General features: G+C 39.8%; 1 protein-coding gene across 18 annotated transcripts in view; it reads left to right on the top strand.

Moving 5' to 3' along the window:
• Positions 1-25438, top strand: part of ANKS1B (ankyrin repeat and sterile alpha motif domain containing 1B) — a gene marked incomplete at both ends in the record, with an annotated part of 1174646 nt that overhangs the window by 1093071 nt on the left and 56137 nt on the right. For 5 of the 18 annotated variants that reach the window (XM_082850043.1, XM_082850042.1, XM_082850041.1 and 2 more), the window contains one exon: positions 19511-19582. The exons of 8 other annotated variants lie outside the window; for them this stretch is intronic. In XM_082850043.1, coding sequence (XP_082706169.1) covers positions 19511-19582 — 72 coding nt within the window. Of the gene's footprint in view, positions 1-19507; positions 19583-25438 lie in introns of all 18 variants that reach the window. 5 more of the 18 variants (XM_082850031.1, XM_082850037.1, XM_082850032.1 and 2 more) reach the window with 1 other exon arrangement.

The raw sequence follows: 25438 nt of genomic DNA, 5'->3' as shown, positions 1-25438 counted from the left end.
ATATGTGGTTACATTTCTCTAATGACAGTATTTCAGAGACATGGTTTGTTTTAACCTTGAACCAGGTAGTCTTTATGTATTAATGCAAACTGCGTCTTTCCTGGACCCTTTTCTTCCCTGAGTAAGGGCGGAGCATCCATTAACAAGCATTATCTGTTACTGACTGTGCCAAATTCAGGAACAGAATCACCTGTCTGAACTGCTCATGTAATTTATGCGAGTTCTCCACACAGTGCAGTTTTTTTCAGAGAGGAAATTAATTACTCTTTGGCCTGAGTATGCACACTCAGAAGTAATCTAGCAATTGCTCCCTTATGATCTTTGTGAGATTCACAACCTAGGGGCAGTATTACCGTCTGGAATTGCCTTGCCCTTGAGAAAATTGAATGAACTTTTATCTGGCCAGGTGAGAAAGGCCAAAATGCACAAAGAGAAATGAGGTAAGCAGTGGGTGAGTTGGGAGCTATGGGAGGTCTGTGTGAATGTGCTTATTTCCCTCCTGTGTACTGTTCACAATGATCGGATGACTGATGGAGACCTAGGCCTCCATCAGCAGCCAGGAGCTTATTAGAAGCTTTCTAACATCCCACTGCTCAATACAGCACTTTTGCTGCAGAATAAATAGGAGATGGCACTACAGGAATCCAATCGATAAGAAAAAGGGATTCTGGGATTGCAGCTCTTTAGGCTGTGTTAATTGCAGTTTTTTATTTGTCTTGAGACTCTTTCTCAGTCTAGAAATGCCAGAAATCGTGGAGAAATGAATGGGTACCTTTTAAAAAATAGGACCATTTCAAAGCTTTAACCTGTCAAAATATGAAATACTTGGTAATTTTGTTGTTGAACAGTTTTATTTATGTGACTTTTTCACCACTCAGCCACCCAATTGATGTTTTTTCTTATTTTTCTGCCTCTGGTCATTTGCTGTAATAATTTTTGAAATCCGTTCGCTTTTTTTTTTTTTAGAACCCATCAAACTGTCTCTAGACCACGTCTTCCCCAATGTTATGCCCTTAGCCAGTAAAGCTGAATTCAAGTCTTCTTCCTAAGGGCTTGAATTAGCAATTTTAGCAGTTAAAATTCCTGTAAGCAAGCAGCTAGTTACACCTCCTTCCCACCAGGAGCTCAGTCCCTGAGGTTCCTTCCCAAGGGGTTTCTCCCAAGGGGCTTACTTGAGGTTGGGTAACGCATGCCTCACCAGTCTGTTTCCCACTAAAAGGCCGAAGTCCACCTTCAGGCTTTCTTACTTACTTACTGAAAGAAAGGAAAACACAATTAAAAGAAAATCACCTGGACAAATCCTTGTTCTCAGAAACCCCTTTACTGCTTCAAGTTTACCTGAGCCCCCAGAAGAGTGATTTGGAATTCTAGCCGTAGGCCAGGAACCTTAAGTTCTTGGTGGCTGCAGTAATTCATAGGAGCATAGCTTTTGCCCAGCAGACGTGTGGAAGTGCTTTAACTTGAAAAGCCAGTGCTGAAAGTTACATTGAGATAAATTTAATGTCCATTCCACCTATTAAATTTGTTCATTAGCAAATATTTTTTTAAAAGGTAACACAGCGTTTGACTACTTGTTTTCAATTCGAACCAATGTTTAAAATACTTGTCTTGGAATCCAGAGGATTTTAAATAGTACGGCTATTGTTTGCTTGTATTCTGATGTAAGCAATATTGTGGCATCAAATTGTCTTAAATAAATATGGGAGAAACAAAATCAAGTTCAGTACTGATAGGATTTTTGAAACCATGAAATGTAATGATGTAAACACATCTAAACAATGGATTGCCTATCATGCTGAAAACATAGCTTTCTAGCCTATAATTCTAAATTGGACTCAGCCCAGAAGTTCTGAAAGGCTCCCCTATTTCCATATCCCTAATAAATAAATGTTGCATTCACATTTGTATAATAATACCTTAATGCGTATAGAGCTTGCTTTTAAATTTCCAAAGTACTGTCACATCTGTCATCTCATTTTAGCACAAACAAGGTATCCTACACAACTATTTATGTGTGTGTAGCACATGGCAGATCAGCTTTTAAGGCCAAGTTCTGTGGAGATGAGATAGTAAGTGAAAATATGAAAAATAAAAACAGAAGGAGGAAAAATATTTCCAGTATTTAGGACCTAATTGCAATATTTAGAAATTTTCTTGAGTGATATTTAGGAGAAGTCAAATCATCCTTAAAATGAATAATAAATGAGAGTAATGGAATTAATAAAGTTTAGGGACCACATTCTCCAAAGTTATGAAAAAAGGAAATGGAGTTTCCCAAAGTGAAACTTATAACCATTTATTTATAACCAAATACTTATGGAAAAATGAAATAATACTTCTATTTTCACAAAATAAAAAAGACTCCTAAGCAGTAAGAGAAAACCCACACTATAGAAGTTCTTGTGTTTTGAATGCTCTCATCTAATTAGAAATATCAATATTGCCTGAGGCAGTTACCTTACCTGATGCATACAAAGCTTAGAAACAGACATTATCCACATTTCAAAGACTGGGAAACAGAAATGATGTGACTTGGTGGGGGTAGCACAGCCAGAAGGAAACCAAATGAGAACTTGCCTGGGGCAATATGTCAGGCACTAGAAAGGCTTTGTCTAAATTGCTTCTAAATCACTAGAAAGTTGATTCAGTTGAAAGTCTAATATATCTTGCTCCAAACAGTATTACTTAATAAGTGCGACTAGATCAATTACTTCTTTATTTGAAAGCACTTTACATATTATATTAGTTCTACAAATGGTCATTCTTTTGATTCTTAGAGGAAGAGAAATGGAAACTGGGCCACACAGAAGCCCTGCCATGGCCCCATCCATGTCTGAACTTCCACATGCAGTATCTTATTTAAACCTCACAGCAGCCCCTCCTATACTCAAGGAACCCAGCTGGGTGAGTGCTTTGCCTTGCAGCTGCTACATGGCAGAGCCAGGACTCAAGCTGTCTGCCTGACCATGTCCTGTTCTATGGCCCCTGATGCCCGGTGGGCTACTTCTATTTTAAAATGATATAGAATATCTTAGTAACAGTTCAATACATACTAATTTCCCATATGCTCTAACAGATTATACATACATAGGAACAGTGAGCAGAATGAGGATAAAATTGCTAGTTGTTTAGTGGAAACTTACTGAATCAGCTCATGGTTCTCACCATAAAACCTTTTATTAAAAAAATACTTAATTTAAAAAATTTTGTTTTATTGAAGTATAGCCAATTTATAATATCATGTTAGTTTCAGGTATACTATGAGTCTGTTTCTGTTTGGAAAATAAGTTCATTGATACCTCTTTCTTTTAGATTCCACATATAAGTGGTATCATATGATATTTGTCTTTCTCTGTCTGGTTTATTTCACTTAGTAGGATAATAGTAGTAGTAGGATAATCTCTAGGTCCATCCATGTTGCTGCAAATGGCATTATTTCATTCTTTTTTATGGCTGAGTAATATTCCATTGTATGTGTATAACCACATCTTCTTTATCCATTCATCTGTCAATGGACATTTAGGTTGCATTCATGTCTTGGCTATTGTGAATAGTGCTGCTGTGAACATAAGGGTGCATGTATCTTTTTGCATTATGGTTTTCTCCAAATATTTGCCTAGGAGTGGGATTGCTGGGTCGTATGGTAGCTTTGTTTTTAGTTTTTTAAGGAACCTCCATACTGTTCTCCATAGTGGCTCTACCAATTTACATTCCCACCAACAGTGTAGGAGGGTTCCCTTTTCTCCACACCCTCTCCAACATTTATTGTGTGTAGATTTTTTAATGATGGCCATTCTGACCGATGTGAGGTGATACCTCATTGTAGTTTTGATTTGCATTTCTCTAATAATTAGTGATGTTGAAGCATTTTTTCATGTGTTTTTTGGCTATCTGTGTGTCTTCTTTGGAGAAATATCTATTTAAATTTTTGTCCATTTTTTGATTGGGTTATTGGTTTTTTTGATATTAAGCTTCATGAGCTGTTTATATATTTTGGAGATAATCCCTTGTCGGTTGCTTTGTTTGCAAATATTGTCTCCCATTCTGAGGGCTGTCTTTTGGTCTTGTTTATGGTTTCCTTTGCTGTGCAAAAGCTTTTAAGTTTAATTAGGCCTCATTTGTTTATTTTTGTTTTTATTTTCATTACTCTAGGAGATAGATCAAAAAAGATTATTTGTAGACTTTTTGATGCTGGCCATTCTGACCGGAGTGAAGTCATACCTCATTGTAGTTTTGAGTTGCATTTCTCTAATAATTAGCAATGTTGAACATTTTTTCATGTGGCCATTGGCCATCTGTATGTCTTCTTTGGAGAAATGTCTATCTAGGTCTTCTGCTCATTTTTTGATTGGATTGTTTGTTTTTTTGATATTGAGCTGTATGAGCTGTTTGTATATTTTGGAAACTGATCCCTTGTCGGTTGCATCATTTGTAAACATTTTCTCCCATTCTGTAGGTTGTCTTTTCGTTTTGTTTATGGTTTTCTTTGCTGTGCAAAAGTTTTTAAGTTTAATTAGGTCTCATTTGTTTATTTTTATTTCCATTCCTCTAGGAGAGGGATCTAAAAAGATATTGCTGGATTTTTGTCAAAGAGTGTTCTGCCTATATTTTCCTCTAGGAGTTTTATAGTATCTGGCCTTACGTTTAGGTCTTTAATCCATTTCCGAGTTTCTACAGTGTTTATTTGTTGATCCTCTTAGTGGAAACCCTTCCTGCACATTTGGTAGAACTCTGCCCTCCTCCCACGTTTGTGAAAAGCTTTGTAGGTAGCTGTGGGGTTTACTGCATATACAGAGAAGTTCTTGCCTGTGAGGGTTTCTCCAATTAGTGGATGCTGTTTCCTTAGCAGCATCTTCAGTTGGAGTTTTGACTTGGTTTCTTTCAGGCTGTGTGACCTGTACCAAGTCATGCGATTTCTCTGAACTTCGGTTTCCTTGTCTTTAAATCATGGATAAAGACTGCCTGGCAGGCTTGTGTGTGTCAGATAATTTATGTTTAAGTATATTCTAAACTGTAAATCACAATGTATATATAGATAGATAGATGATATGACTATCAATTCAGATATATCATCTATCAGTCCCTAATTCAAAGGTCCCTGATTCATTGTAGGGCCAGTTAATGCCAAAGACATTAGAAAGGTAAGTGCTCAGATGGTTGTAGCATTCTATAAAGACCATCCTTTTGTTCCAGTATTATTTCCATGCTTAGAATGTATATTGAGAATGGAATTGGAATTTTCCTCTTTATTATTTTAATTATATAAATATGAAGACTGCCAAGGAGCATCTTTCATGATGGAAAAGGGATCTGTGAAATGATCACAAAGCCAGGGCAAGCAGAGGAGAGATGGAAGAGTCCTCTGCAAATTCAGCATACAAAAGTATGTAGCAAAGGATATCTTACAGTAATAACACGTTGATATTGTAACATGGTAAGAGAAAACATTAAGTGAGAAAGAAAGGATTGTTTTTGACTTAAATGAACTTTAAAACTTGTTTGAAATACAAAGTACACAAAATTGTTAACTAGAAAGCATGGATAGCCCCAAAATCCATGAGGCAAACACTGAGCCAGCCTCTGAGAAAGAAGGGAGTAATTTATTCTTCTGTATTTTCTCTGGGAAAGGAAGCCTGGTGTTCCTAGAAATTCTACCCACTGCTCTCATGTTATGGAATTTACAGAATCAGCCTTCAAAAAATGGTACAACTGTGTTGAAAAGAACAGCATTTTACAAAGCGACTTTTCCCCCACTAAACAAGTTTTATTACTGAGTTACATTAGATTTTTTCAGATGTCCATGAGTTAGTGGCTAATTTTTAATTTAGATTTTCATCACCTCACCACTGCTCAGAAAAGTTCAGCGTGTCCATGACTTCAAAAATTTTTTCCATGAAGGTCTAAAGAGCAGCTTCTAATACTTAAGCACAGACAGATAATACATAACCCCAAAAAGAAGGTTAAGAATAAATTCAGTAAGCTCTTCCATCAGGAGCTTCCGATGTGACAGCTTGTTGAGTTGACAAGCTAACACACCAGCTTCAGTGATAACTTGGGATGTTGATGATATCTGTGCCCTGTTTCAAGCCAGGAACTCTGGACCGTCAGCCATCTATGCCCAAAGGCATCATGCCAAGCAAAAGTGGGAAAAGGTGCTTTCATACTTGGAATTTAAACCTGATGTGTTGTATACCTAGTTTGTTAATGTGGACGGTTAACTGCCTTTTCTCAAAATATATGCTCTCCCTATACTACAAAGCTACAGTAATCAAGACAGTATGGTACTGGCATGAAAACAGAAATATAGATCAATGGAACAGGATAGAAAACCCAGAGATAAACCCACGCACGTATGTCACCTTATCTTTGATAAAGGAGGCAAAAATATACAATGGAGAAAAGACAGCCTCTTGAATAAGTGGTGCTGGGAAAACTGGACAGCTACATGTAAAAGAATGAAATTAGAACACTCCCTAACACCATATACAAAAATAAACTCAAAATGGATTAAAGACCTAAATGTAAGGCCAGACACTGTAAAACTCTTAGAGGAAAACATAGGCAGAACACTCTATGACATAAATCACAGCAAGATCCTTTTTGACCCACCTCCTACAGAAATGGAAATAAAAACAAAAATGAACAAATGGGACCTAATGAAACTTAAAAGCTTTTGCACAGCAAAGGAAACCATAAACAAGATGAAAAGACAACCGTCAGAATGGGAGAAAATATTTGCAAACAAAGCAACGGACAGAGGATTAATATCCAAAATATAGAAGCAGCTCATGCAGCTCAATATCAAAAAAACAAACAACCCAATCCAAAATGGGAAAAGACCTAAATAGACATTTCTCCAAAGAAGATATACAGATTGCCAACAAACACATGAAAGGATGCTCAAGATCACTAATCATTAGAGAAACGCAAATTAAAACTACAATGAGGTATCACTGCACACCAGTCAGAATGGCCATCATCAAAAAATCTACAAACAATAAATGCTGGAGGGGGTGTGGAGAAAAGGGAACCCTCTTGCACTGTTGGTGGGAATGTAAATTGATACAGGCACTATGAAGAACAGTATGGAGGTTCCTTAAAGAACTAAAAATAGAATTACCATATGACCCAGCAATCCCACTACTGGGCATATACCCTGAGAAAACCATAATTGAGAAAGAGTCATGTACCCCGATGTTCATTGCAGCTCTATTTACAATAGCCAGGACATGGAAGCAACCTAAGTGTCCATTGACAGATGAATGGATAAAGAAGATGTGGCACATATATACAATGGAATATTACTCAGCCATAAAGAGAAATGAAGTTGAGTTGTGGTGAGGTCGATGGACCTAGAGTTTGTCATATAGAGTGAAGTAAGTCAGAAAGAGAAAAATAAATACCGTATGCTAACACATATATATGGAATCTAAAAAAAACAGGTTCTGAAGAACCTAGGGGCAGGACAGGAATAAAGATGCAGACGTAGAGAATGGACTTGAGGACACGGGGAGGGGGAAAGATAAGCTGGGCCGAAGTGAGAGAGTAGCATTGACATATATACACTACCAAATGTAAAACAGATAGCTAGTGGGAAGCAGCTGCATCGTACGGGGAGATCAGCTCGGTGCTTTGTGACCATCTAGAGGGGTGGGATAGGGAGGGTGGGAGGGAGGCTCAAGAGGGAGTGCTTATGGGGATATATGTATGCATATAGCTGATTCACTTTGTTATACAGCAGAAACTAACACAATGTTGTAAATCAATTATACTCCAATAAGGATACTAAAAAAAAATTTTTTTTAAGTTTATATATATGCTCTCCCCTTGACAACTTTGGTGCCGGAAATTCCAGTATGATTATCGTCTTATGGGCAACATTGAAGTGTTACCGTCTATCCTGTACCACAGTCAAAAAATAATAATAATAGGAAGAAGTGGGAGAATCACTCAGATGGAGTCGCTTTTACGTTTTGATACTCATCTTACAAGTCTCAATTCTTTCATTCTCTGTCAAGTCCATCAGTGAGGCACATTAGATGATCAGGAGTTTGTTCTGACTGACGCAATCAGACCTAAACACCTCCACTCTCTTTGCTGGGGAAGCTGTGATGTCTCCACCTACCCATCATGTGCTGGTACTTAACCAAGGAGAATGTTTCCAGTTAAAACCAGATCACGGATTTTTTTTAAAAACATGAACAGAAAGGATCCTATTTTCAACTGAATAAATAATAAATCAGACAATATATAAAAACCCTGTTTTAGTGGAATTGACCTTGTGATATTTCGTGGTGCCTTAGGCTGGCTGGCATTGAGCGGCATGTTTGCCAAAAGGCACACCAGGCTATCTTTTTCCACTTGTTAAATTTTTGGAATGTTTCTTATTAGATTCAGTCCAGTTCTTGGGTCCACAGGTCAGTGTTGGCTCTTATAATCTGACCTTGATATGTTTTCAAGGGTAGGAGAATTCTCTTCTTTTCTCCTTCTTCCTTTTCTTTTTCCAGTATTAAAGAAAATAAAGGGAAGGTGTTTAATGTCTAGAGGAAATGGGGCTTCTTGTGCGGTCCTGTCTCAGTTACATCTGTTTATGTATGACTAAAGTAATAAATCAGTAGGGACTCTTCTGAATGCATGCAGGTAACAGAAATCCAACTCAAGATGTCTTAAGCAGAAAAGGGCACATACTTGGGTCATTTTTGGTACAAAGTCCTGGTAGCCTGGGTTCAGGTGCTCATATGACATCTTGGTCTCAGGCTCTTCATGTCTTAGCTCTGCTGTCCTCTGGGTTGGCTCTTTTCCCAATCAGGCTTTCTCTACATGAGGGGAGTTTCAAGTCCAATTCCTGTTAAACTGGAACCTGTGAGAAAGAGGGCTTATCTTACCAAGGGTTCCCAGAAAGCCCCAGGATTGAGTCCCACTGGTTCAGATCAGGCTGGTTTGGCTCTTTTATGTGTCCTGAGCTAATCACACAGGAGAGGAGCATGTGTGTGTGTGGTGTGTGTGTGTGTGGTGTGTGTGTGGTGTGCGTGTGTGTGTGTGTGTGTGTGTGTGTGTGTGTGAGAGAGAGAGAGAGAGGCGATTAGCCAGGCATACGTCACATGCCTGGAGATGGTTTTAGCTCCACCTGAACCACAGGAACTGAGGGATGGCAAAGAAACTCCTCCTGTGGACAGGCTTTCATGAGCAGAAGTGGCCATGGTTTCTGGGCAGACAGAAATAGCAGTGGTGGACACCTGATTAAACCCATTCTGACATCCGAATTCCAAGAATATCTGATCGACAATTGTTATATTACATGGGTATTCATTTCATTTTTGCATACTTGATTTGATGAGCTTTTTTAGAATACCAGATTTGAAGTGATGAGGTCAGAGTTAAAAATTCTGTCTCTGATATCTGATACCTCTGTAACCTTGAACAAGCCTCTTAGCTACTCAGAGCCTTAGTTTTCTCTTCCTCAAGTGAGATTAAGGCCCCCTCACATCGCTGTTGTGAGGCACAAATAAAGTAGTAGTTATCACAGTAGTTTACAAAGTATACAGCTCTACGTTTGGGTGTTTTTAGAAATTATTATTATTTTGAGATAACTCTAGCTTCCTTCTACACTATGCTTTTTCAACTGCAACTGGGAATAAATGCATTTTAAAGTAAAGCTCATAATATTTAGCTGTGTTTTACAAAACTATTTCTGTTTTCCAGCTGGTAGGCCCCAAACTAATACCTTTCCAGAGATGTGGAAACAATAGTTCTTAGGATTGCAAACACTGCACAGGAGGTTCCTATCTGTGTTATAACCTAGTTAGCATTGGAGCTCTTTGGAGAGGATTTATGGATGGTATCCATACTTAAGTACTTTTAAATACTTTATGAGTTAACATATATTAAAAATGTCATTATATTATATATTAAATTTTATTTTATTTCTCTTATAGTAAAGTGTATGAGCGCTAGGGGTGAGGCCTGACTCTTCCTTATTTTTTAATTCCCTGTAATAAGCATTCCATAAATACTTGTTGACCAGATTACTTTACACAGGTATTAGGCACCACAAAACCACAGGTTTCCAGGACTCCAGCTTAGACACAAACTGGGATGGTCTCAAATCTTTTAGAGAAACAAACTACCTGGAATAGTAGCATATCGTCTGCCAGGCTTAGATCTGGTAGTTAGTTCATCGTCATTATCGTCAGAGCCAGCACTGATTAATACAACTTTAAAATGAGGAAACTGAGGCTCGGAGACTTTGTGTTGTTGACCCAAGGCCACAGAGATTGTAAGAAGCAGAGCCAGGATTTGAACCCAGGCTCTCTAGCTTCAGAGCCTGTGCTTTAACCACTGTGATGATGAACACCCGGGTTGTGTCTATACCAGCAGACATGACACATTCTAAAAATTCTAGAACCCCAAAAGGCTTCAGTGCAATTTTTTTTAGTCCTCTGACAAATTCTGTTACTAATAGCTAATACTTTATGTAAATGCAAAGTTAGTAGAGAATGGAACCTCTAAGGTGGTGTGGATAAACATTGTATTTAAAGAAGATCCTTTGCTCTTGACATCCAACTTTTCATTCTTTGCAAATCAGGGGTAGCAAACAATTGCTTCACATAACCAGTTGTGAAATGTTGTGACACCCCCCCCCTTTCTGTATCGATCTCTACTTTGAGGCTTGAATGTAGTATCACAAAAATTTATAGTAACTTGCAATATCGACATGCACTTATGGCTAGAGGATCCTTTTGTGCTTCTGTTAATGAAAAGCAGAGAACTTTAGGGTGGGAGGGGGCCAGAAAATGTGTCTTGATGCAGCGCCCCTTCTAATACATCCTTAATAAACAGCCACAGGTTTATTCCTGAACTTGTCCCTGTAAGGCAGTCCCCACTTTGTGAGGCAGCCAGCCCCACCACCATCAGAAAAGTTCTAATTAATAGAACTCTTGCCTTATATTGAACTGAAAGAAGCCTCCTTAAAGCTCCCATGTAGTTAGTTAATGCTATCTTCTGAAAACACGAAGAGTAAATCTACTCCCTCTTGCTGAGAATAGTTCTTTAAGACTAAAGACAATTTGATGTCTTCCCTTCACTATATTAACCGCATCCACCTCTTGCCAATAGCATTCTGATAAGTGGGATGCAGGCTACGCAGCATCCGGATTCCCCAGCTCTGGGGATGTCAGTGCCGTTTTAGAACTTGGTCAATGCTCAATGTATCAGTGATCCTTCCCAACTATGTAATATGCTGCTTTTAAAAGTGTACCTCAGAAAAGTGTGCCTTTCAAGTAATTCCTCCAGTTTATTGATTTCAGTGCTGAACAAGGCAGAACTGAGGAAAAAGTTCTTCTGGTAGCCTTCTACCAGAGACCTCTTAGGCTGGCATCATGCAAGAGGATTAAATCAACCAGACCTTGTTTCCCCATACATTCCACAAGGAAAACATGAGGAAATAGTGCGGTCTCAGTAAACATCATTGAATGAATGTCCTGTCCAATACCTCTCTTTTTTTTTTTACCAGAGGCAGGAACCAATGTTGAGCATATAGTTAATAAATGGGTTGAAATTTTAAAAATGACATTGTCGATTTACAAGAAAGGAACATAATGTATATTTTAAAGAGATGTTACAGGCAGAGAACAATTAGTACTTTGCAAGATGGAATTTCTTTGCAGCAGTTCATGTTATGATAAAAAGCAGGTCGGTGCAGTTCTGAATGAGTGATTAATATTTCTGCTAATGGCCCTGAAAAATGTTTGTATCAAGAGTCGTGGCATCCAAACTTTGAGGGAGAGCAAGTAAAATAGCCCATATTGCAAGAAACAGCATGATCCCAATTGACTTAAATTCCCTGCAACATCCAGGGAAACTGGGGAGCTGAACAGTGAGATCTGGATTGTATAGACAGTGTTCCATTTTTTTTCCTCTGCTCTGTTTTTTCTTTTCCTGTGAAGAGATTTCGTAAATAATTGTGTAATGTCATTTAGGGCTACAACTGTCATATTAGGGAATGCAGGTTATGTATTATCTCTACAAATGAATAACAGGTCACATGGCTATAGTTCTCTCCTATTTCAGCAGCTGAGAGCTTACTTTATGTGCTGTCAGTAGCAGAATCAGAGTTTACAGGGAAAGAGGGAAGAAAGATGGTGGGGGGTGGAGAAAAGGAGGGAGGAGGGGGGAGGGAAGGAGACAGGGAGGAGCGAAGCAGGGAGGAAGTGAGTGAAAGAAAGCTGTAACTTTGGGCAGGCAGCAAGTAATATCAGAATTTGTATCGTTTCAGTGTACTTATGATGAGACCGAATGTAGTGTTTACTTCCTCCCATTTTTGCTAGATTGATTCATTCTGACGCCAGCAATAATGCGTCACACATGGAAAAACAACTATTGGCCTGGCTTTTCACTTCCAGCAGGTGATTACCAATCTGTCCAAGAATTTCCCTGATACGGGGTCAAGTTCACAATCATGAAGGTTTGAGAAGACTGCTCATCAGAAAAGTGAAGAAATGACGGGAAGCAGGATTTTTTAGCCCAGCATTCCCTGCAAATAAAATAGTTGATCCAAAACCTTTCACAGAAAGGGCCAGTGGTAAGAAAGCCTGAACTTGTGACATTCACGACGTAGTTGAAGAGAAGAATCACACATGGTTGTTAGAGAGTGTCTTCACATTGCAAAACTCACCCGTGAAGAGAGGAGGAGGATGGTTCCCACGTCTACGACGCTGGGACGGAAAAATAAGATGCTGGCCTGCGACTTCTGGGTAACTCAGGAGAGACAAAAGCTTCTGATTTCTGGTTTCCAGGCAGGGTTTGGTTGGTGCCCATGGACGAGGAGGCTGCGAGGGCTGTCGCTGCTGAAGAAAAGAGGTGTTTTCTTTTGCATACGAGGTGTTTGGTGCATTTTTCCTTGACTGATCTGAATTTGTCTGACTCCATCCTTTGACAGATCTCATCTCGTTTTATTCTCTGCTCAAGGAGGCGCTGAGTTTGCTGGCTGCTGGCCGAGGCTTCCTTTGTTAGGGCGCCCATTTTTCTTTTGCCTTTGAAGCTGTTTTGTTCTCTCTTCAAGTTTGTTTTTGTTTTATTTTAGAAGAGCTGTCATCCAAGAGAAGAAATGGACTTCATTACTCTTTTAACTTTCACTCTGAACCTTTCAGATTTCTTGTTAGATTCTTTCTGGTCAATTTCTGAACACCCCGAAGTGTGAAAAATTATGACAAACATAAGGGAGAAACAGAGGAAAAGCTTTCTTTTTTTTTTTTTTTTTTTCCCGAGCTAGAACAAGGCAGAAAATTTCATCTCTGATAGAATCTGACCAGAGGGCTCTATTCACACAAGCTTCTTTATTAAACTAGCTACACAGCATCGGCAGAATCCCGAAGGTTTTCAGAGCCTAATTGGTGTTACTGAGTGGGTGGAGCTATCGCCCAGTTGCTGCTTCTAAGGCCCATCAGCCTCTGAATCCCAGTTTACCACATACTGGTCCTGACAAAGGAAGATGGATCATGTCCATAGCAATCCCTATTCCACAAACGTTGACTAAAAGCAGGGCTGACCCCTACTCACTTTGCGACCCATGCCTTGTACCCAGTAGATGAGCAGTAGTTATCTCTGGATGAATGTCAGGGTGCCAAGAAGACAGGTTCTTATGCTGTAAACGTTTTTCCACATTTTCAATTTGTGCCTGAAAGAATAATCCCTTTGCAGCGTAGAAAGCATAGACTTAATTTGGATATAATGTGCTGGGTTTTGGGGGAAGACTTCTCCGAGAAGGTGACACTGGAGTAGAACGTGAGGTATGGGAGCTGGTCCTGCAGCATCTGGAGAAGGGGAAACAAGGGCAGAGGCTTTGAAGCAAGAGTGTGCTTTGCTGTCCAGAACCAAGTGAGCAAGAGAGCAGAGAGGTAAGGGCGGGCATGGGAGCCGGAGGATGGAGATCCTTGCCGGCCGTTATTAGGACTCTGAATTTTCTTCTGAGTTAAATGGAGCAGAACAGCATGATCTGGCTTTCACTTTAAATGGATCATTTGGGCTGTTGTATTGAGAATAAACACTAAGGGGGCAAGGATGAGAGCAATGAGTTTGGAAGCCTAATGGAAGAATCCAAGTGAGAAAAGGTAGTGACTTGGACCAGGTAGTGATAGGAGGGTGAGAAGATTTTAGAAGTAGATTCAGTAGGATTTGCTGCTGGAATGAATGTGAAATGTGAGCAAGAGGACGACCCCAACTGGAAGAAGAGGGTTGCCATTTGGTGAGATGAGAAAGCTTACAGGGAAGGTGAGGTGATCCGGAGCTTGGTTTGGGGCATTTAAGGTTAGGATACCTCTTAATCACCAAGATTAAGAGAGGTGTTAAGAAGGCAGCTGGATATCTGAATCTGGAGTTCAGAGGAGAGATCTGGGCTGGAGACATAAACTTGGGAGTCAGGACAGGATGAGACCACCTGGCAAAGCCAGAGAAGGAAACGGGATTGAGGTCTGATGCTCCAGGGACCAGAGGATGATGGGAGCCAGCAAAGGAGGCTAAAAAAGGAAGGAGTGATCAAGTGTCAGGAGGTCAAGGAAAATGACCAGTTGGATTTGACAAAATGAAAAAAGCAGTTTCGGCAGAGTAGGCTCAGGTGAGGACGGGAGAAGGGGAAGCCGAGACCATATAGATACTTCTTGGGGGGATTTGCTTCTTAAAGAACAGGAATTGGAGCAGGAGCTCGGGGAGAATGTTGGGTCAAGGAAAGGGGCTTGTTTGCTTTTAATGGAAGATGTTTCAGTACTTACAGGGAATGTTCCAGTAAAGAAGGGAGAACAGACGGTGAAGGAGAGAGAATTTATTGTAAATTACTGGGTTGCTACCAACTGAGCAAAAAAGAAGTCAACCTTTAGGAGAAAGACTTTGGATATAGGTAATATGCTTTTTAGTTTGTTACTAGATTTGAATACAAACGTGTGGTATTTTCTGAACTGTATTCCTGGTAACCTGAGATACATAATGGTAACAATAGCAATATGTGTGTTGCATTTTAAGAAAACATTTCCAGAATCAGGAGAGAGGTCTGAACTCAAGATAAAATTGTGTACCTCTAAAAGTGTGCTAACTTCATCACCAAAGAAATAAACATTAAATTATTGATATCTCAGTTCTAAGATCGCTATACCTTAACCCCCATTTATTTGGATTTCATGGTAATTCAAGTTCAGATCAACTAAATTAAGCTTCACAATGTATGAGGAAAAGGAACTGAGAGAAAATTAATAAGCAAATGAAATTGCAAAGGGTGTTTACCATCCTTTTACAGAATTGTTTCCAGGCTCGTACAAGCAGCTCTTTAGCATATACGTGTGCCTCTCTGCTTTTTCAGCCTTTATCAGGAAAAACGAGACCATCTCTAACAAGAAGTCTGCAAGGTTAATCTCTGGTGCATTTTGCCAGAAGAGTGTTGTCAGTGATGTAGTTTACTGAAGGCACAAGTGGCAACAACAAAGTAGATCAACTAAACATGATAATGAAGGGCAGTAATTAATGTTCCTGTGGTGCTTGACCATTTGCCAAGAAATATCGAACACATTCTGTGATTCCATTCACTCAGTCAATACGTTTGATGGCTTCTGTATTCCAGGTCCTAGAAGCAGAGATGTGAAAAAGTTCCCTCTCGCGTGAAGCTTACTTAGCACGAGCCACACGACAACCTGATGAAATAAGCAGGCCAAGTGCTATCCTTCTTCTTCTTTACACATGAGGACATTCTGAAGTTTAATTAAAACTTAGATTTAAATCACTTCTGTTCTAGGAATTGGGGCCCCAGATGAAATTTTCTCACTGCTATTTTCTTTCTAAAAGCTTTTGAACACTCTGTACTTCAATGCATGTTGTACCCTGAAGTATTATCTTCATAAATGTAATGAAATTCTGCAGGGGAAGCTCTTTTGCATTTAAAAAATTCATTCCAACACTCAGCCTGGTAACCACGTGTCTAGAAGAAGAGCCATTTCATGTTATGAGGACACCAATTACAGCTAGTCTACCTTAAGCTACTGCTCTTAACGCACCTGGTAAAGTCTTTGCTACCGTCAGAATTACTGTGATGTCTGACGTGTATCAGCTTTTTAAAAAACAATCTCCATAACTTAAATACAATTAACTGCCTTTATTTTAAACTCTGTTTTTTGAATCTAACTTTTTACCATCTGCACTGAGGCACGTAGTTATTGGAAATGAGAGAGGATTTCCTCTATCAAGTTTGAACATACCTTATAAGTGAAAAATAGTTATTGTAGCACCTTTAAAAGGTATATAAGCCACATGGGAACTCTCTTCAGTGTATATGACTAGAGGTGGGTTTTATTTCTTCACTGAGAAAATCTTATATGGAGTTTTAAAAATAAAAATAATTATGGCACAAGACCCTCTCTTCCCTCCTTAACTCTCTGGTAACTTCTGTGACTGTTGGAAGATATATTCATGTAACAGGATGCTAAGGAGGAACTTGCCTGTAGGTACTAAGTATTGCACGTTCTAAAGAGAGAGCTGCTGATAAGGGAGCCAGACACCCTGCTTGGAATTTACCAACAGGTGGTGAATCCTGCCCTGCACAGTCAGCCTCCTGTCCACAGAGTCAGAAGATTGGTGCTGGGGGCGGGCCAGGGGGGCAGAGAATTGTCTGAGCCACTGTGGAAAGAACCGAGGCTTCTCCTCCCTTCCCATGGGAGGGGAGAGAGCGCATCCCCATGCAACCCAAGCCTAAGGAGAAGGTCTCCAAGAGGAATGCTCACCCGAAGTGAGGGAACCAGCCAGAAGGGGAAACTGGTATCTCTCTCCCTAGGTGAACTTCTGGGAGCAGATGCACATAAACCAACCTGAACTGAGGAAGAGAGAACTGGAGGGAGATGTCCTGGCAGAGAGGAGGATTGGTCACAGAGCGGACTGCTCTGCGTGGCAAGGATGTGTATATGTGCTGTGGATGAGCAGTCAGGAGGCGGGGCTCGTGCACTCTCCCCTGCATCCCACCCAAGGGGCGTGCACGTGTCCTACCTAGGAAGGCTGGACGGGGTTGGGGAAAGTCAGGCTAGAGCCACATTTCTCACATCAGGGACTGTGCAGTAGGGACATCCCTCCCCAGCAAAGACCTCCAGAGAACCTCCACAGATACGGTAGAACCCAGGGCGGGGCAGCTCCTATGAGAAGGATCAGAGACCAAGTTAGTGTTACCCTGAGAAGCAGTGACAACCAGCAGGGAGAATTCAGCCACGGCCAAGTAAGAGAGAGGCCCTTGTCCTCCTCCTGTATCCTCCGGCCCAACTAAGTGCATGAAGGAGGCTGAGCTTGGCGCGGGGGACATCCAAGGAGGACCGTGCCCCCCTACCTCGGGTTTCTTTAAGTCTCAGGACTGGCGTGTGGTGGGGAAGGGCAAAGTTTGAATCATAAATGATATTGGAGTTTTATAAAAAAGTGAATTCTTCATAACTCAAAGTGACCAGGAGGTCATGCAGGCTGCCCAGAATGTCGATTGGCCTGTTGCCCACCAGGGAGGAGGGACTGGGCATGGCCCATTTGGGAGGAGTTGACTGGAAAACAAAACTTTTAAGGTATTTGAACCCCTGTGGAGTTGAGACTGTTCCGTGAACTGGCTCCATTTATATATATTTGTTTCAGGATTAGTAAATAGCCTCCATATAACTGAATATTCTCTCCATCTTCTGGTGAGGTCAGTACTGGGCTGGCATTCCTCCCTAGCCATCCTGGCAGGCTGACACGTTGTGACACTTCCCTGTGTGACCACAGCAAGCCACTTAACCTCTCTGAATGTCCTTCTCTTCATCTGTCAGATGACAGGTGATCCCTGGGTTACTTCTAGCACTAAAAGTCTGTGAAAGTGGTAGAAGATGTAATTTCTGTAGAAGAACTATCTCAGAACTGTGGGTGACAGTGCTTTAAGGGTATCCTAGAAGTATGTTTGGCGCCGGTTAAGATGGTAGTCCTGCTGAAGCATGGACTTAATATATTTAAATCAGATGACACCTATTGGAGACGAGGCTGGGGGTTTAATGGCCCCAAGACCTAACTTGCTAGAGATTTAATTTTTGCAGAGAAGGAAGGGGAAGATGCCCCTGTGGAGAAAATAGCATGAAGTTTAGAGCAGAAACTGAGAATAGCAGAGCTGGTTTAAGTGGGAGGTGGTTGGAGGTGCCTTTTGGTCAGACCCCAGGTATCTTACTTTCTTAACAGAATGCCAATTACCTGACAGTCTGTCCCCAGCAAGCCATCCAGATGACAGAAGGGATGGAAAGCAAAGATGTAGGTGTGTGTGGAGCTGCCTTTGGAACTGGAGAGAGAGATGTTAAATTTCTGGTGAGCGTTTCTGGGAGGGTGGAGGTGGGGGAAACATTTAGCCAGGGATAAGCTTTCTTTTCCACAGCGCATTTGCTGATGATATTGTTCTTTGCTGGGTTTCTAAACTGTGTTGTGGTTCCGTTCTTATCTCCTTCCTGCACTGATCTTTGTGCGCTCTGCTTGTGAATTCTGGGGACGTTCGCAGTGCTTGGCTGAATAAGTTCAGGCGTTCTGCCATTTTCTGTGATTCAGTTTCACGGTGTCTTTTAGATGATGGAGTTCAGGAAAAGAACTCTGTAAAGGTCAAGCCAGGAGTCTCGTTGGTTTATCTGGTGGTTTCTGCTGTAACTCCTGGGAGGGTGTTGGTTCATTTGGCATTTGGTTCTAAGCAAACGTCACTGCCTTTGAATAATTGTTGGTTGTTAGACTGTTAATGGTGTGGTAGAGAATCCGAATCATGCAGCAGATTCATTAGGCTCACAGACACCAAATGGCATTCCCCAAAGTTTCTGGTTGAGGGACGGAGCTGAGCTTCCCAACCCCAGCCCCTCCCTGCTGTGCCTCCTTGGGGCCCCTCCACCACCACACATTCCCTCTGCTGGGCAGCAAACTGACACTTCTCCCTTGTTAATCACAGAGCTTTGCTCTTGAGAGCTCTGGAGGGGAAAAATCTCTCTAGGTTTATCAACTTGAGCAATGACTAAGTTAGGAAAGTCATTTTATTGCATTGTTTGCTCTCGGTCATATGAAGATAAGAAAATTAAAATGTTTGACCTGTGTTAAAGATTTTTTTTCCCATCCTTCTTGAACTTCATAAAAATATTTATCCTCTGAAACGAATGACATGAAGAGGGAAGGTATTTCCGTTCTCTTCAGCAAATGTAAAACACAGTTTGCTTTTTCCAAGATGTGAATGGATTGGTAATTTCCCTTGACATAATACTAATGCATAAATGGTCTTTTTTTTTTCCAGCCAACCCAAAAGTGTTTTTAGGCAAAAGAATGACTTGAAAGTCAATTATTAAACCTCGGGCACCCTAAAAGTTTTTTTTGGTGTTTTGAGTTGTTGTTTTTTTTAAGAAATATGATTCTTTGCTTTTTATTATTTTCCTCCTTCCCTTCTTTGATGCTACCTTGGTAGCTGCCGTGTTTTAAATATTGACAAGATGAGATAGTTTTCTGTTTATATCAGCAGTCGTCTGTCTGTGAGATATGGACGAATCAGAACGCTGGATTTCCTTTCTCAGCCATCCATCAGGTTCATAATGTAAGGTTACAAATGGTTATTTTTCTCTTCCTGAACTTGAGCTGTGTCGTGTGTTGCAAAGTGTCGTCAGTAGCTATAGGGACCATGTCCTGGCAATGCAGAAAATTTGTGATGTCTAACAACTCCTGAAATTTCTTTTGTCTCTTATACTTCATTCACTGTGCCTTGTGACTAGTTAACGTGCAAACATTGTCCTAAAATAAGAAACATACTTGGTTTTGAAGTCTACAGTTAAAATCTGTCCCATGTGAGTTTGGCTTTCATCCCAGGTGTCTGCGTTAACTTGCTTTTACAGGAAAAAGGAAAAGGGTAAATTGATATATATATATACCCATGTATATATCAGTGTTATTCTTCCCCATTTTGTATTTCCCATGTCCATGGGCTATTCAGTCCTTTGTGCCTAACAGTTCTCAAAGGTTCATGCACTTTACTTGTGAGAAATATTTGAGTATGATTTGCATGATAATATATATAAGTTTTATGCAAATATGGGAGGAGTATAGCCAGGAGAGGCACCATTACAGCTACAAAGTGGTTCTCAGCCTTTTTCTTTTTTTCCACTTGACAGTACTGAACTGATCTTTGGAATGTGTGTGAAATCATGACCTGTTTTACTCTGAGCTGCTTAATATTCAAATATTCACGGTTCACTTTTGCATACTTTTTAAAAATTCATTTTTGTTTGGAAAGGAAACATTTTAATGTCTGGGTTTTTTTTCCATTTTGTATTTTAAAATCCAATTCTATTTTCACACTCCGTTAAATTTCTCTTATTGGATAGCCTGCTGTCTAAGAGGTTGAGGCATTTGGTTGAGAATCACTAAGCAGAGCTCTTGGGGTGGCATGCAAAGGGCCTCTTTTGAGGTGCCATGTCAGGCACACCCCTCCTCCTGTGCATGGGAATTTCTGGCACTTGGGGACCACAGTGTCTATACATTGCCTGGTACTGATGCTCCAGTGACCCAGCAGTTCCTCCTGAACACGTAAATTCTAACCAGTGCTTTTTCGTGTTCAGAAGTGGCCATCTCTGCTCTTTATCATCAAAAGGAACAAATTCAAGATAACCAGCTGCATTTGACCAAACCGGCATTCTTTATTCTTGAAGATGTTTTAAAAGAACTGCAGCAGCATCTTGCTTTCATGTGTGTGTGAATGTCTGTAGGAGACCTTTCCTTACATTCACATCCAAATACATGTGTACGTATTTATAAATATAGAGCTATATGTAGCCTTCTTCAAAGCTGTAGAGATAATGGAAAGTAAATGTAATTACATATATCATACATGTTTGGGTAGCCCATCTCTGTCATTTGTCAGAATTATTGAAAGTGAAACCTGAAAATAACAGTCGTCATTTAAAATCATTTTAGTTTTTCATTAAGTGTTCTCAGTAGAGAATAATGTTTGGTAATATTCAGATCTAAATTTACAAGCAGGTAGGTGGGAGCAGTTCCTAGTAGAAAAGATTTAAAAGCTTCTATTTAAAAAATCAATTAAATCCTAATTTTAAAAATTCTTTAAAGAATAATACAAGGCCTGGAAAATACCATATCTTCCTGTTCATGTTAGGAAACTAAGTCATAATCATAGCTTTTAATTATCTACTGACGTCCTTACAAAACTGTTTTCTCAGGAAGTAAGTAAGAATATAGATGATGTTTCCCCTTTGTATTCTCAGAACATATAGAATATGTGATATCTTCAGTTTCCATTTTTGGGGGTAGAGAGCTATATGATACGATGTTTTAGAATTATATGTCTGGTGCACATGAACTAAAACCTTGCAGTTTTACCACCCTTTGAAATAATGAAAAGATTAAAAGCTACATTTTGGAATCCGCCATCCAATAAAAAGCTCTGAAATTTTGCAAATTTTTTTCTGTGTTATAACTAAATTCAGTTAGCAGTTTTATACTTTCAGCTGGTGGTATGAGACATTTTATTTAATTACATTATATTGGGTACGGCCCAATTGTAATCCTTCAAACTCAGCAGGCTATGAATTTCTAGTTGGCAGTTGGCAAATACCTGTTAAGCAGAATCAATTCTCCGTTTAAAACTTTAATCTCAAATTATGTTTTTCTTTCGTATTGGAAGGTTAATTTTTATTTGAGTTTGAAGGGGTAGTTAATAATGTACATTTTCCTCTGTTTAACTGATATATATTAAAGGAAATAAATACGTACGTATGTGCCAAGTAAACAAGCTTTTAATCCATGGCCAAATTCTTGGACTGTTAAGAGCATTCAATACGTGAACCTAAAGAAAAGGTTTTTCTCTAAGTATTTTAAGCTTTAAAGAAATATCCTGAAGATACTTAGTAAGAGGGCCTTGGATCATTTTAATTTCTCTTCTGCAATTTCTTAAGCCTTTTAAAAAGCACTGCCAGTCACTAATAATTTACAGTGTGACAGGCTTTCACCCCAGGCTTTTTCGATTTTATTTTGTTATTCTAACTAAATAGTATTGCTTCATTGTAACCCATGTTTAGATCTACTTTTCAGTAAAGATAAGACTTGATTATAAACCATTATTTCAGGCAAAAGACTTTTTAAGTCTGTTTGATTTTTATTTAATATTTAACAAGCATTTTTAACTGGGAAAGTATTAATGTTTTAAACTTACCTGCAGAAATACAGATATTATCTAGATACGAATGTACTATTTAACAAGAGCTAATACTGGGCTTCAAAACTGAAATTATTTTCTATGCAAGGCAAAACCCCTTCTTTGCTTTTTGGTCTCTACAGCTCCTCCATATTAGCACTGCTCTACCTCTTTCCTCCATAGCTCATTCCTGCTGCAATTCAGCCTCCAAAAGCATGGAGACCTAAGGCACCCTTGTTCTCCAAGCACTTTTGTTTTTACTGTCCGTCAACCAGGTGAAGCTGAATGCCACCCCAAGGATCAAGGCCACATCTGCCCTTTACCATAGAGTAAGGAGGAGTCCATCCATTCCCACTGAATTAATTCCAAAGAGAAAAATCAACACGTACAAGCAGAGTCTTCTAAATATTCTTAGATCTAAGGTTAAAAAAAATCAGTTGATGAATTTCCAGGAAGAAAGGAAAATTATTTCCTTATAAGTTCAATTTTAAGAACACTTTTCCCTCTGTTTGAAAACGAAATAGCACTAAGTATGACAAAATTCAGTTTCTATTTCCAGAAAGGTAGATTCAGTCCCTGTAGGGAATTTTTAAAATATTTGGACTGGAGCAAAGTTTTCTGGGCCTCAAAGAAAATGAAGTAAGGATTCTGTTTCTCTTCCCTATAATTATCTCCCCCCATTGCACGTAGGGAAAGTGTGTCAGATCACTGTGGATTCAAAGCAGTGGTTTGTGATTTCTGGACAAAGTGGAGACATAGGAGAGCAGATGATGGCGCTGCCTAAACAGATTAAATGGAAGCACCACTGATTTCTTCAAGTGGTTATCAAATAAGAGATGGAAATGATCTCCAGACTGAGGTGCTGTATGCTGGGGCTTGTAATTCCCAAAATGGCTGCTGCGACTTCTGTGGATGATGTAAATATTTGCATCGGCATTCTGCTTTCAGTATATGTGGAACTCACATTGAAATTCAATTATAAAAGTGCCTGAGTTAATTCAGCAGTTAGAGAATGAGTTTGCATATGATTTGCATGCTTAATGTACGAACACCTCAAATGTCCCCATAACCCCAGCTTCACCCACCCATCCCCACCCCTACCCCACAACCCTTGCCCCACAACCCATGGTACCCCCAGCTCCTGCCATGTCTGTTCAGGCTTTTCTGAAAACTGCCTATTGAGCTTGGCCAAGGTGAACCTCAGCTAAATGATGACAGGGCTAACGTGAAGATTGGATGCTTGCTTTGGGTTGTCACATCAGCGGACACTGGATCGAAGGATCTTTTGAGGTCAACCAGCTCCTTTTGTATCATTCCACAAAGTTGTGTGCCAACTTCTGTTGTTCCGTTAACAGTGTTACCTGTGACTTAAATGTACGACACGTGTTTGCTATGTTGTTGTTGCTTTATCGAGGGAGGGGGGAGAACAGGGGAAAAGGTTAATGGGGGGAGATTAGAGGATGATTTGCTAGATGTGAGGAGAGCTTTTAGTTAAGAACTCACAGCTGCATGTTTCCAGAGTTTTACCTTATTTAAAGGTTATTACACTCAGCTTCAAAATAATATTGAAATTCGCATATTCTGCATTTTAAATTTTATACTAGTTTTTTTAAGACCAAATCACAGCCAGTTGAAATAAAGACTGGAGAGATAATAAAGATCCAAACATTTGAGAGAGAAGGAAAAGAAAAGATCAAAATAGGAAGTCAGAGGAAAACTTACTCCTAATTAATTAATTGCAATCAGTTATTGCTTTCACGAAATAACAGTTTGTATTAACTTGAAGAAAAAACTCAAGAATGAGTCAGGGATGGGTCATAAAACATAGGATTTCTGTTTAAAAATGCCAAAGTAAGTATTCCAGGTAAAGCCTTAACAATATCAACAGACGGGAGATGGGAGAACGGAGCCCTGTGAGAGTAAATCAGCAACTAGAACAGAACTAACACACAGAGTAGCTCAGGGCAGAGCGTAAGAGACGAGCAGAGGGGTTCTGACTGGTCACACACTCTGGTGAGAAGCCAAGGAGATACTACGAGGCTCACTTTGCTCTTCCCGTGGTTGGGAGTCACCCATCTTAAGGAGAAAAGCTACAGGCTCTCTGCTTCCTGAAAAGGCTTGTGCATTCCTCTGCCTCTATGACAAGGCCTTTGCATTCCTAAGGGGCTCTAGAATTCTTTTGTTTTTTAAAGCCGGTTAGAAATTTCCAGACGGCAAAGCCTACGCCTAACCCTTTCCAGTAATGACAGCCACCTCATATTCCTCCTAATGTAAGTCCAAACTGCACAGGGAAAAAGTGGAATGGTAGTCGTCTTCCCCAAAACACACATCCTATTTAAGCTACTCCTGGAGACTTGGGGCTCTTAACCTTTTGAACTTTCTAGAGCATTTCAAAGAATTTAATGAAAGTTATGGACTTTTCTCCCCCAAAACATACACCTACATCCAAAATTTGGCATTCTTATCCCAGACTTCTTGAAAGTCCTCCTTAAGAAATCCTAGTGCCAACCCGTTTGCCAGTACTTCTGTGGAACTTTGTCTCTAGCCAAGGTTTTATTTGGTTTTGGAGCTCATGAGACCTCTTTATACTCTTCCAGCTCCTGAGAAAGGTAATTTCTCATAATTCTGTAAGACCAACCAAATCCAAGTTAGAGGAGAGTGGCTTTGGAAATCTGCCTGTTGTCTAGATTGAGTTATGTCCAACAAAGAACCAAATCTTGAACAATCAGAATCTTTACGAGGGAAAGGAGAAATCTCCCAACACAGGCCTTTGACTTTATAGATGCTCATACTAAACCATTACAGTAATAAAACATATCGAGGTTAACCTCATGGAAAATGATAATTAAAATGATAGAATGTCCTTCTGTCTTAGGTCTGTCTTTGTGGACGTTTATGTACTATATGATATACCAGCATATGGGAATGTGCTTGTATTTGTGATTAGGGTCCTCAAGTACATGCATGTGCATGTATGACCAAACCTGGTATTTAAATATTTATTTTTCATTCATGCTTTAGGTTTTCTGAGGGAGCTGGCTGAGTATATCCAAGACAACCACAGTAGTATTGTATTGATACAAATGAATTCAGAGGAGGGAAAGTAGGTATCATCCATTAGTATATTTTTCTTCTAAAATTCTGTTTAGTGTCACACCTACTGTATCTTTTCTCCAGAGATATAAAATTATTCAGAGTACATGGTACACGTCCTAACTGGGAACTGAAATCGATGGAACTGTGTAT

Source organism: Leucopleurus acutus, assembly GCF_964270905.1.
Source record: "Leucopleurus acutus genome assembly, chromosome: 11".
NCBI lineage: Eukaryota > Metazoa > Chordata > Mammalia > Artiodactyla > Delphinidae > Leucopleurus > Leucopleurus acutus.
Note: the sequence above shows the minus strand (reverse complement) of the source record. Positions and strands in the feature narration are given on the sequence as shown.